Source organism: Phascolarctos cinereus, unplaced genomic scaffold, assembly GCF_003287225.1.
Source record: "Phascolarctos cinereus isolate Bilbo 61053 unplaced genomic scaffold, phaCin_HiC Scaffold_4;HRSCAF=312, whole genome shotgun sequence".
Taxonomy (NCBI): domain Eukaryota; kingdom Metazoa; phylum Chordata; class Mammalia; order Diprotodontia; family Phascolarctidae; genus Phascolarctos; species Phascolarctos cinereus.
In genome coordinates this window covers 479546348-479560115 of record NW_027555847.1, presented here as the reverse complement: position 1 = coordinate 479560115, position 13768 = coordinate 479546348, and the positions used below count along the sequence as shown (strand labels likewise).

Sequence of the window (13768 nt, the reverse complement as noted above, 5' to 3'; positions counted from 1 at the left end):
TGGAGAACTAGTATGTGCCTGAGACAGCATCAAAACAGCATGATTTACAGCAAAACCTTGCTGCCTGCCACTAAGGATATAAAGCCAAAAGTAAAATAGTCCCTGCCCTCAAAGCTTACGTTCTAGGAGACAGAACACGTACATATAAATGCAAATTAATTTCAAGAGGAAGTGAAAACAAACACTGGAGACAGAGGTGGGCAGGAAGTAAAGACCTCATGTGGAAGGCAGCACCCACACTGTGGTTAGACAGAAGTGAGCACTGTAAAGACAGAGAAGAGCCAGTAGAATCAGAGGCAGCATCTCCCCTATGCCAACTTCATAGTCCTATACATAAAGAAGAAAGAAGCTGCTAAAAGAAATTTAAGAAGGGGAACAAGATGTATTTTGAAATGATTTTTTTTACTAACATAAAAAAACTAATTTTAAAACATCATTTATACAAAAATCCATTTTCTTAATTGAAAGTGTGGCCTTAACATAAATTCCCTTTGCTCACATCTATTCATTCTCTCATTTATTCAGAACACTGAATTAACATGAAACTGTACTCAAAAAATATTCATAAAACTTTTCAAAAATATGATTATAAAATTTCAGCAATTCTGACAGAATTATCCACATATGAAGAAGTATATCACAAAAAGTCTTAATGAACAGTCTAAATTATAACTCATTAAAGTTACTAAGAAAAAACACACACAATGCAATCTAAGTTCTAAATTACTGTTCAATGTCCACAGTAAACACCCTGACAGCTTCCAATATTTGTCTCTTCTTCCAAACCCCCGAACATATTAAAGTTATTTGAAAGGAAGTGGGAAAAAGATGTATGGGTAAAGAAGTCAGGCATGACTAGTCTACGTGCTCTGCCCTCCTTCCCCGTTCCATTACCTCTATCTACATACTACCATTCTTCAAGACCAATTTGAAGTTGAACCTTCTCCTCAAAATCCTCCCTATAAATTACATCTCACATTTATTTATCTTTTCTCTAACTCTTTCCAACCTCGTGAGCAACACAATTTATATCTTTATTTGGAGATAGAAAACCAAACAGCCCTAAGGCCAAAGGCAGTTTTCCAAAGCTTCATAAGCATAGTGGAAAGAGTACAGAGCTTGGATGGATCAGAAGACATCAGATTTCAAATACCTCCGTGACATTTACTAGATGTGTTACAACAGTCAAGACATTTAAGCCTTTTAAGCCCTATCTGTAAAATGGAGATTAATACCTCTTCTCCCCATCTAACTGGATTCAAATGGCAAAGTGAAAGCACTTTTAAAACTGCAAGGATCACATAAGGCATTATTATTATTCAATAATATCTTCATTCAATTTATTCTTTCATCATTAAACAATTATTGGGCACTGACTATATGCATGACATTGTGAAAGATACAATGATGAATAAGACACAATCTCTGTCCTAATGGAGCTTCCAGTCTACTGGAGTTCATTTATTACACTACTCAAATAACTAAAATATGAGGAAGAAAATGAAAAAGTATAGAAATAGACCCAAAGAGGTAATTCAGAAGAAATTACTTCTCTTTGAGGGGAATCAGGGAAGAAAGACTTCATGAAATAGAAGGCATCTGAACAGGGCTTTGAAGGGTAATTAAAAATTATACAAGGTAGAACCAAGAGTAAAGGACACTTCAAGAAGTGGGAATAACATGAACAAAGGCAAGAAAAGCAAAGGATACAGTTAGGGAAAAGCAAGTAATTCAATTTGACTGAAATATAAAGTATATAAAGGGGAGAAGAAGGAGGTAAGGTTGGAAAGGTAAACTGGGACCAAATAGTGGTGGGTTTTGAATGCCAGGCAAAGGAGTTTAGATTGATTTCAGTAAGTTAAATAGTGGGGAGACACTAAGCATTTTAAGAAAAAGCAGTGTTATAAGTAAAGAAAACCATGAAGTCAGCCTGGGAGAGCTGGGAAAGCTGAAGAATAAAATTCTCAAATTCTCAAAATTCAACAAGAAACAAATGTAATGAGGAAGATGCACAGGGAATTTATCCAGCATATAGTCCTATGAAAAGGTCAGTAAACTCCAGGCTCTTTAGATGTCCTCCGCAAAAAAGGCAGAACATCCCCTTAAAGTGAACGCAGAGCAGCAGAAATAAAAAATGTAGGGTAAAGCATTTGTCCTTCGAAGACAACTCGAGAGGACCTGAAGAAAAACGTGACCTCCAGGGATCCACCAAGTCAACAAACACGCCCTTCAGACAGCTGGGCTGGGACTGCAGCCTCAGCTTCAGAACTTTCACTTCACAGACAGCGTAGGGGTTAGACAGCTGAGTAGGGGAAGGCTGAAGGACCCTCTGCTTTCTCAGGGCACCAGTCCCGCCCGTGTTGACCAGACACAGTCCCAGGCTGTGGCTGTGGGCCAGATGGAGCAAGCACAGGCTAGGTGAGTTCAGCAGCACAGGGGCAGGGACCCTGCTGGCTGTGGGCACTTAGAGGAGAGCTGAGTCCCTGGTTTGCACTCCTGGGAGGGACCACCAAGAGGAAGAGCATTTCAGGGACAGGTGGCTGGGGGCCCTAGCTGTGGCTTAGGGTAGAGAGGAAGGAGTGCCGAAGGCTGGGCTCCAGAACAGAGCTCAGAAAATAAGAGTAAGAAGGATCTGAGGCTTGGGGCACCATTCCCCACAACTCAGAGCTACAGCCTGATTACAATAATAAGCCACTAAAAATAAAACAAAATACAAACAGAAAAATGGGTAACCAGAGGAAAAAGAATCAACCACTGGCAGCTAGTACGGGGATAGAGAAGATCTAGGTTCATTTTCAGAGGAAGACAGTGAAGTTTTTAAAAAAAAGCCATTCTTACAAAAAGAAATGTTAAGCCCAAAAAGAGTTCCTGGAATAACTTTTGCATTCTTAAGGACTTCAAAAATCAAATAAGAGAGGGTGAGGAAAAATTAGGGGAAAAAAATAAGGCAATCCAAGAAAAAATTTTTTTTAATTACGGAAAAAGTCAACCAATTAGAAAAAAGAGATCCAAAAACTTAAGGAAGAAAGTAACTCCTTGAAAACTAGAATTAGGCAAGGGGAAGCTAATGACATTATAAGACACTAAGAAATAATGAACCAAAATCAAAAGAATGAAAAACAGAAGAGAATGTGAAACATCTTATTAGAAAAACTGATCTGGAGAACAGATCAAGGAGAGACAATATAAAAATTGTTGGACTACATGAAAGTTACAATCAAAATAAGGGTCTTGATACAGTATTACAAGAAATCATTAAGGAAAATTGCCCTGAAGTTTTAGAACAAGAGGGCAAAGTAGAAATTGAAAAATTCAACAATCACCACCTGAAAAGAGATCCCAGGAATATTACATAGCCAAGTTTCAAAGCTCCCAGATTAAAGAGAAAACACTACAAACAACAACAACAAAATTAAGTACCAGGGAGCTAAAATCAGGATCACACAAGACCTAGCAGATTCTGATTAAAATGCCATAGGTCTTGGGAACATTATATTTCAAAGAGCAAAAGAGCTGGGGTTGCAACCAAAAATAACTTATCCAGCAAAGTTGAATATAATCCTGAATGGGGGGGGGAGGGGAAGGACATACAATAACTGAAAAGACTTTCAGGTATTTGTGACAAAAAGATCAGAACTTCATAGAAAATTCAAGATATAAGATCCAGGAGAAACGTACGGTACATTTCTTAATAAAGGACTCAATAAGGTCAAACTGTTTACTTCCTATAAGTGAAAATGTTATAAGTACTCTTAAGACTGTCATCATTACTTGGGTAGTTTGAAAGCAAGGCTTGGGCTGAGCTGAATATGATGTGTTGATTCTAAAAATTAAACTGGATAAGAAGAGGGGGAAAGGAGCAAATATAAAAAATGAGGGCTGAAAGGAAGAACTGATACAGAAGAAGCAAGTGGGGGGTAGACGGCGAGTAGTGCTGGAAACTTACTCTCATGGGAAATGGGTTAAAGAGGTAACAACATATACATCTAGAAGGGCATAAGAGTCTTCTACGTTTAGAGGGATAGGGATAGGATAAGGAAGGGACTTTTAGAAGGGTATGAAGAATAAGAATTAGGAGGGGAGAAAAGGATAAGTGAGGGAATCTTAGAGGGGTGGGTAGGAACAGGAGGGCAAGGTAATGGTTAGAAGTAAATTAGACTCCTGAGGAGGGATGAGAAGGACAGTGAGAAAAAAATAGGATGGAGGGAAATACACAACTAGTAATTATAATTTTGAACATGAATAGGAAGAATTTACCCATAAAAGGAAAACAGATAGCAGAACAGATTTAAAATCTAAATTCAATATTATGTTGCTTACAAGAAACACAGTTTTTAAAAAATGAGATACAAACAGAGTTAAAATAAAGGGCTGCAATAGAATTTATTACGTTTCAGCTGATATAAAAAAGTAGGGGTAGCAACCATGATCTTAAAGCTAAAACAGATTTAATTAAAAGAAATAAACAGGAAAGTTATATTATGTGTTACCAACAGTATTCAAAACTGTTTTAGAAATGCTAGCAATAGCAACAAGAGAAGAAAAAGAAATTGAAGGAATCAGAATAGGAAATGAGGTAATAAACTACCTCTTTTTGCAGACAATATGATGATATATTTGGAAAATCCTAAAGATACAACTAAAAAGTTAAAATAATAATTTTAGCAAAGTAGAAGGATGTAAAATAAACCCACATAAATAATCAGTATTTTTATATATCACCAACAAAACCCTGCAAAAAGAAATAATAAGACACCCCATTTAAAATAACTGCAGACTGTATAACATACCTAAAAGCATACCTGCCAAAATAGGTACTATATGATCATAATTATAAAATACTCTTTATACAAATTTAAATAATTGGAGAAATATCAATCGTTCATAGTAGGCAAAGCCAACATAATAAAAAAGACAAGTTTACCAATTTATTTATTCAATGCCATCCCAATTAAATAACTAAAAAAATATATTTTACTGAATTAGAAAAAAATAATAACAAAATTCATCTGGAAGAACAAAAGGTCAAGAATTTCAGAGATACTAATAAAAAAAAAAGTAAAGGAGGGGCAGCTAAGTGGCACAGCTGATACAGCTCTTACCTTGAAGTCAGGAGCACCTGAGTTCAAATCCAACCTCATACACTTGACACTTACTAGCTGTGTGACCTTAACAAGTCACTTAATCCTAACTGCCTCACCAAAATGCAAAAAAAAAGTAAAGGAAGGATACCTAGCAGTACCAGACCTTAAAACATATTATAAGGCAGTAAATAACCAAACTATCTAATACCAGCTAAGAAACAGAAAGGTCAATCAGTAGAACTGAATAGATATACAATACACAGTAAAGGACTGTAGTAATTTTGTGTTTGACAAATGTAAAGATTTAAGTCTGGGGGATAAGAACTCATTATTTGGTAAAAATTGTTGGGAAAGCTGGAGAGCTGTCTGGAAGAAATTGGGCATAGACGAGTATCTTCAATCATTTACCAAGATAAGGTCAAAATGAATACATGACCTAGATATAAAGCGTATATTATCTTTCAGAACTTATTACCCATCATATTAGAACATATGAGAACATATTACCTATCAGACCTAAGGATAAGTGAACAATTTATGAATGAACATGAGATAGGGAATATTGTGAGACGTAAAATGGATAATTTCAATTATATTAAATTTTAAAAGGTTTGTACAAATAAAACCAATGTAGTCAAGATTAGAAGAAAAGCGGAAAATTGGGAAAATTTTTCATAGTCTCTCAGATAAAGATCTCATTTCTCAATATATAAGGAACTTCGTCAAATTTATAAGAATGCGTCATTTCTCAATTGATAAATGATCAAACGATATGAACAGTTTTTCTAGGAAGAAATCAAACCTATATAGAGACATATGAGAGGACGCTCTAAATCATTATAGATGCAGGGGTGGGGAACCTGTGGACTCGAAGCCACATGTCACCTTCTAGGTCATTGGGTGTGGCTGCTCTTGACTGAGTCCAAGTTTTACAGAACAAATCCTTTTATTAAGGGCATTTGTTCTGTGAAATTCGGATTCAGTCAAAGGGCTGCACTTGAGGACTTAGAGGTTCACACATGGCCTTGAGGCTGCAGGTTCCCTACCCCTGGGAGAAATGCAAATTAAACAACTTTGAGATATCATCTTACACCTACCAGACTGGCTAAAATGACAGATGCCCTTCAATTGGGTAACAGCTAAACAAGCTGTGGTATATGATTGTGATGGAATGCCCTAGAGTCAGGAGGACCCGAATTCAAAACCAGCCTCAGACACTTGACATTTACTAACTATGTAACCCTGAACAAGTCACTTAACTTCAACTGCCTCGTCAAAAAAAAAAAAAAAAAAGATTGTGATGGAATACTACGGTGCCATGAGAAATGATGAGCTGATTGGTTTCAGAAAAAACATGGAAAGACTTAGATGAAATAATGAAATGTGAAATAAGCAGTACCAAGAGAATGTCATACATAGTAACAGAAATACGGTACTAAGAACAACTCAGGATGACTAATTCATCTTCAGTATCATAAATACTCAAACCAACTACAAAGGAACTATGAAAGAACATGTTAATCCACCTCCAGAGAAAGAACTGATAAACAGAAGTATGTATAGCATGGTTTTACACACACACACACACACACACACACACACACACACGTACGTGTACTTGTGTTTAATTGCAGCCTTCTCTACAGCAAGGGGAAAAAAATTAAACACGCACAGCAGAGAACAAAAGAAAATTTTGACGGAAGCACAGAAAAACAAGGTAGGTTTGAAAACAATGTATAGTATTTATTACGTAAGTTTTTTTTTTTTAAGGAAACAGTCTGAAGTGGAAATTCATGGTTTTATATTGAATCCTCTATGTTCTGCTAGGTACATGGAAATGTCCTTTGTTTTTCCCATTTTTTTAAGTTCAAAATTTAAAAAATAAATAGGTCCTGCAAGAATAAATCCACCTCTTTTGATTACTAAATAAGACCAAGGTAAATGTTATAGATAGTGATTATACCTAGATTTTGGCAAAGCATTTGATGATGTCTCTCATGCTAAGTGGACTACAATAGTACATTGGCCAGATCCAAAGGGCTGTCCTATCAACCCAGAGGAAGATCTTCAGTAAAATGTCCCAGAGATCTGTGGTTTGTCCAATGTTGCTTAACTGAGTCACTGATTTTAAAATGCTGGAGGTTTAGATGAACATATTTACCAAATTTGCAGATAACATAAATTTAGGAGGGACAGTTATCATTCTAAATTTCAAGATACAATAAGATAACGACAAGCCAGAATGCTGGGTTGAATGTATTAAGTAGAAATTTTTAAGAAATAAATGTAATTTCTTATCTTTCAGTTCAAAAAATCAACTTCACAGGTAAAGATTAATAAAGCATACATACCTTGTAACAGTCTATCTGAAAAAGATCTGTGGCTTTTAGTGGACCACAAGCTCAATGAGACAAAAAACATGATTTAGTAATCAAAAAGTAGGTATTATCAAGGATTGCAGAAGGAATAATCTCGTTAGGTGACACAGTAGAGAAGGTGCCAGGCCTGAAGTCAGGAAGATTCATCTTCACGAATTCAAATCTCACCTCAGAGATTTATTAATTGGGTGACCTTAGGCAAGTCACTTAACCCTGTTTGCCTCGGTTTCCTCATCTGTAAAATGAGCCAGAGAAGGAAACAGCCAACCACTTCAGGATCTTTATGAAGAAAACCCCAAGTGGGGTCATGAAGAATCGGACACTACTAATCAACCAAACCACGACAACCCATTAGAATGTAAACTTAAGGTAGCAGCTATATGGCTCACTGGATAGAGCACTGGGTCTGGAGTCAGGAAGAGCTAAGTTTTTTAAATAAGGCCTCAGACACTAACTAAATGGGAACAACATACTTATTCTCTATTTGCCTTAATCCACTGAAGAAGGAAATGGCAAACCATTCTAGCATATTTGCTAAGAAAACCCTACGGACTGCATGGTACATGGGGTCACAAAAAGTCAGACATAACTAAACGACCACAGCAATCTTGTTATGCTCTATCCTGAACAGATCTCCAACCTGAGAATTGCTCTCAGTTCTTCATACCACACTGATACACTGGGGAGTCCAGAGAAAAGTAATCAGATGGATAAAAGGCCCAGGGTGCATAACATATGAAGATTGGTTGAGATTTTAGTCTAGAGGAAAAAAGACTTCATGAAGAGGGGTGCCATATTCAAAGGTTTAAAGTGTTGTCATATAGAAGAGGGATTAGATTTATTCTGTTGGGCCCCAGAATGGAGACCTAGGAGCAACAGGTAGGTAGAAGTTGCAAAGAGGCAAATTCAGGCTCCAATAACTATTTGTATAGGGGATTATAGAGGAAACAGTTTGAATGAAGACAAGTTAAGAGCTATTGCAATAGTCCAGGAGAGGGGTAATAAGTACCTGAAATACAGTAAGTATACTGGAAGTAAGAGAAAAGAAATTGGATTGTTTTGAAAGTCAGTGACCAGGAATAAGATTCTGTTGACAGAAATAGGGAAAATCAAGAGGAAGAACAAAAATTAAATTGGATGGTTAATTTAGCTGGGTTTGGAATGCTGGTAGCACATACAGTAAACAGCTATAAATATGAAACCAGAACTTGGGTTTTCATTTGTATGTCTTAACTCCCCTAACATATCGTAAGTTGTTTGAGAACAGGAATCTACTTCTTATATTCCCTATAACAGTTACAATGGCTTTCATGGAGGACATGTGAAGTACAATGAAGACATACAGGAGAAAAGAATATGCAGATGTATAGGAAGTAGAAAAGGGAAACAACCTTATAAAAAGTAACTTTATAAAAGGAAATGGAGCATTATAAAAAGTTCACCAAACTTAAAACATTTTTTAAGGGGCCACCATTATATATTAAACCCTACCAGTCTGTGTTTCATAATGAATAACAACAGCATTGTTTAAAGTGTAAACAGATCTAGAGGGTTATAAATAGACCTCTCTAGGTCTCTTTAGGCCCTCTCTAGCCTAAACTGACTCCAGACTAGAGAAATCAGGATACATAACCAGACCCCAACATTTCACTGCCTACAAATTATTATAGTAGCACACATAAACACAAAAGGAGTGATTAAAAGAATTATCTTTGTAACTCAAGTTCCTCCACTTAGAAAACAATTAAAATTTGTAGCTAGAAATTTCTAAGTTTCATTATTCACGATGTACACACACACACACACACACACACACACACACACACACACGGGTATGTGTATGTGTATATATATATATATATATCAAATATATGTATTTTAATAAAAAAGGAATCCATTCTATCATAACTATCCATCAATATACACAATAATATCTCTGATGATAAAACCAGGTCTCAAGAAAACAAAAAGAGGACCATATGCAGATGAAGAGCAGTGAAAACCCAAACACATTAAATCTTAATATACAAAAAAGACAGCCATTTATTTCAAATAGGTTTTTCCACTTACTCAGATCATAAATGTTTTTCCAGGATCCATCACAGAAACGTGACCATGGAAAAAAGCCTGCCAGATTGAATGAGAAGCAGCTGACTTCCTATGATTCATTATAAATCTATACTTACTGAAGATAAGATTGCCAGTTGACTTTGTTGGCCCGAACTTCTGCAGCCTTGGCAGCAATGATGTTTGTTGGGACAGCATTATCCACAGCACCTCGGATATCCATTTTGGTCATCTAAATTTGTAGTCTTGAACTTTTTCAACAAATCTTCAATAATTAATGAGTTAGATCTTCAGTAATCATAAAGTCAGATGTAAAGAAAAAACACACCAAAAATTAAACAAAATTACATTATACTTCCTAAATTTTAATTATTTAGACATAAAACTAACCCTCTAGTGTCTGGATATAATGTAAAATGGGGGAGGTGGGAGGACTGGCAGCTTTCACTGCAGAACAGATGATTGCAAAGAACTTCCAGCTCTAAGATTCCTGGCATCCAACTCTGGATTATAGCCTAAGAGAGATATTTTCATCTTGAACTTTCATTTTTCCAGGAAAAAAAGACTCTTCAAAATATTTCCATTAATGTAAAGGTAACATCATACTAGAGATCATTTAAAATAACACATCAGAAATTATTTAAGATACAAAAATATAAGGAAAATGCTTCAAATTTATGCAAATAGGATCAACTTCCCTTCTGTGTTCTCCTGGGAGAATGTAAATGTGCAGAACCTCTAAAGTGAAAGTAAAGCCATACAAATCATCAATTTACTTATTTTATCAATTGACTAAAAGAATGACATTGCAAAAAAAAATTTTTTTAACTTTTTAAAGGGTAATATTTCTGATCTAAAAGACTGACTTATCAGTTAAAATGAAATTTTTGAGAGAGTGGAAAAGTTATTGCTCCAAGTAGAAATAAATTCTTCTGTTATTTCACAAACATATCAGTTCTCCTGCAAGACTGTGCTGCAAACAACTAATATCCAAGGGTAAACAGTACTGAAAGTCTATTATGATCAAGGACATCTAACGTCTTTATGTAATAAATGACTTTTTCCTCAGGTATACAACTGCTATGTTGCCAACATACAAAATACGTTTCCAATATTGCCAGTTTTATATATCCCCACAAAAAAAATCGAAGATCAACCTGCCATTTTCTATTGTACATAACCAAAGACCTTCAGTTTTAGTGCTAATTTCATTATCTAAGGATTTGCTACCTAAACAAACGGTTATAACAAGGATAGGACAGGCCAGACCAGAGAGAAGCAGCAGGTGATCTCTGCAACCAACTGGCCCAGGCCTAATCAGGTTTTCCTATTGTGGCAATCAGAGACGAAGATAATTACTTGAGTACTAGAAACAACCTTTATCAGAGGAGCCCCTATCAACCTAAAGCCTAAACCGAACCAGTCCTCACGCTCTAGGGCCCAAATGGAGAAAAGGGGGGAGGGGGAGGAAGAAGAGAATGTGTCGCAGCTTTGGGGAACGGCCACCTCCCAGCTACTCTGCGGGGGAGCCTTCCTCCCCCGGTCTCCTATCATCCAGCAACAAGGACTCCACACTCAGTCTTAAGGGAAGGGCAGCAGGGGACGAGAAGGAAGTAGGGGCGGGGGAAAGAGACCCGAGGCGAGTCTGGAAAGGTGAGTCAGCGGCTCCCCAGCCTCCCACCTCTTCCTCTCCTTTACCTACATCCTCGTCTGAGAAAGCTAGGAATCGTCCAAGCCCAGGCCTCTAAACCCCAGACGAGGACATCCCACTGGAGGCGAACCAAAGAGTGGCAGGGGCTACGGGCGCGGAGGCGGGCCCGGGGCGCCTTCTCCTCCACTCCCGGTGCAGCCCCAGCCTCCGCTCTGGCCCCGCACTGGCGTCTGTCTCTTACCCGGTCCTGGGCGCGCGGTCTGCAGAGGTCCCGGAGCGTGGGTGTGAACGGAGAAGACGCCGAGAGCGCTAGCCCCAGGACAAGCTGGGGCCGCGGAGAAACCACAGGGAAACCGGCTGTGGCCGTCTCGAACTGACAGAGAGCGGGTCATGTGATGGGCCGGCACGTGACGAGCCCAGACTGCGGAAGCCGGGAGGGTTCTGGGGGCTCGCAGGGTGTGGGGAAGGATGGAGCAGGAGGCGGGGCTCAGTCCGGAGGGACGTCGCTCCGTCACCCTGCGGTCCTGGAGGCTCGGCCTGTGCCCGGCGGAGAAGCTGGAGGACCGAGAGCGAGGCATGTCCTCGGGGACCGCCCACCGTGCCCAGGCCGGACCAGAGATAGTGGAGACCCCTGCTCACGGTGCGGGCAGAAAGGGGCACCTGAGGCAGTGGCCTCCGCCCCCAAATCCGGAACCTTCGCTCCCATACCTCGTAATGAGGCCCCAAGCACGTGGATCTAGACCTGGAAGAGTCCTCGGAGATCGTCCAGCCCCAGCACCCGTTATACAGATTGGAAACTCAGGCCCAGAGAGATTTAAGTGCATTGACCACGGTAGTCCGCAGAGCTGGGATTTGAATTGCCCCACCCCCACCCCCTCTTCTATCACTCTTTCGCATCGAATCGTAGTAAAGTTGTTAAGTGATACAGTTTATCTAATTTACAACCATGAGGTTTTTCCAAGTCTTCCCCGAAGGGTCTTGGGGTAGAGAATGTGCTAAGGTTGGGCATGCCTGAAAAGGTGTAGGTGGGTTTACGTGTGCCAGGGTCATCGCTTCTTGTTGGCTGACCTTGAAGAGGGCATGGGACGGTCAGGCTCCATTTTGAGTTTTTCTTCCAAAGTTTCTTTGAACTCTGCGGCTGGAGCTGAGCTGGGCTGAGACCACTGCAGGAGAAGTCCCTTCACCTTCCCCCAGCCCTCTGACTGGACCGATTCCGTCAGTACTCATCGAGCTTTGAGGTCCAACAGACAACACTCACTCACTGTTCTCTTCTCCCAGTTGATTTTGCTATGTCTACTCTTTTTTCTAACCTTAAAGCGTTTGATTAAATCAAATGGCCATTTAAAAAGAAAAAAAAATGTAAGTAGAATCCTAAACTAATATTAAAGGGGATTAAATGATTTCAACTTTCTTCAGACTGCTCCACATAAGAACAGATTTAGAATATCATAGTTGGAAGAAACCTTAGTTCAACGTTTCGTAAGAATCCCTTCTGCATCCCCAACAAAAAGTCAACTGACATTTGCTTAAAGACTTCCAGTCAAGGGACTATACTAGTTCCTGAGGCAGCCCTTTCGACTTTTGGGTAACTCTGATTGTTATTGTTATTGAAGTTTTCCCGATACACTAAACCTGAATCTGCCTCTCAGAACTTGCCTGCTGCTTGAATCCTTTAGGACCAAGCACAACAAATTGAATACTTTTTCTATGTGATAGCAAATCAGATTTTTGAGCACAGGTATCATGACCCCTAAGTTAAATATACCAAGTTTAAACTTTTTCTAGGATAAATATCTCGTGTCACTCCCTTCCTAAGAAACTCCAGTGGCTCCCTTTCGCCCCTAGGATAAAATGCAAATTTATCTGGCTTTTAAAGCCTTTCACAATCTAGTACCAGCTTATCCTTTATGGCTTATTGCACATTACTTTCCTAAATGGACTCTACATTTCAAACTACCCTGCTTGCTTTTTCACCCATATAGGATATTCCACCCCCCATCTCCTTGCCTTTATACTTGTTGCCCCTTATGCCTGGAATGCACCCTTCCTCACATCTACCTCCTAGGATCCTAGCTTCCTTCAAAGTTCAGGTCAAGTATCACCTCCAATCTCTAGCTTGATTGCCCCGCTTCTAGTTGCTAGTGCCTTCCCTCTACAAGGGAAGCCAGGAGGCAGTGATGAGCAGGGCTAGATTTCCAGGCAGGGGGGACAACCAGTCACAACACCCAGAGAGGGGTGTCTTGTTTTGTTGACGGAATATCAAGACTAGCGTTACTGGATCCCAGAGGATGGGGATTGGGGGAAATAGGGGGTGTTAGGTGTAAGAAGACTGGAAAGGTAGGAGGGGAGCAGGTTATAAATGGGTTTGAATGCTAAATGGAGAATTTTATATTTGATCCTGAACTTCATAGGGGGCCATTGAAGTTTACTGAATAGAGGGGCAACATGATCAGAACTGCACTTTAGGAGAATTAATTTGACCCTGAGTAAAGGATAGACTAGAATGGAAAGTGATTTAAGGCAGGGAGATCAACCAAATGATTATTTCAGTAGTCCAGATGTGAGGTAAAACTGAATAGCAAAGACAT

General features: G+C 39.0%; 1 protein-coding gene across 3 annotated transcripts in view; it reads right to left on the bottom strand.

Annotated features, from left to right (window-relative positions):
* Nucleotides 1-11562, bottom strand: part of ATP6V1H (ATPase H+ transporting V1 subunit H) — a 112011-nt gene extending 100449 nt beyond the window's left edge. Inside the window, exons 1-2 of one of the 3 annotated variants that reach the window (XR_013486223.1) lie at nucleotides 11422-11562; nucleotides 9649-9817 (exon numbers count right to left, since the gene is read on the bottom strand). Coding sequence is in view for 2 of the 3 variants with exons in the window: in XM_021005914.2 (XP_020861573.1) it covers nucleotides 9649-9761 (113 nt within the window). In the remaining variant the exon portion in view is untranslated. The remainder of the gene's footprint in view (nucleotides 1-9648; nucleotides 9818-11421) is intronic. The other 2 variants (XM_021005914.2, XM_021005913.2) reach the window with 2 other exon arrangements.
* Between the last annotated feature and the right edge of the window lie 2206 nt (nucleotides 11563-13768).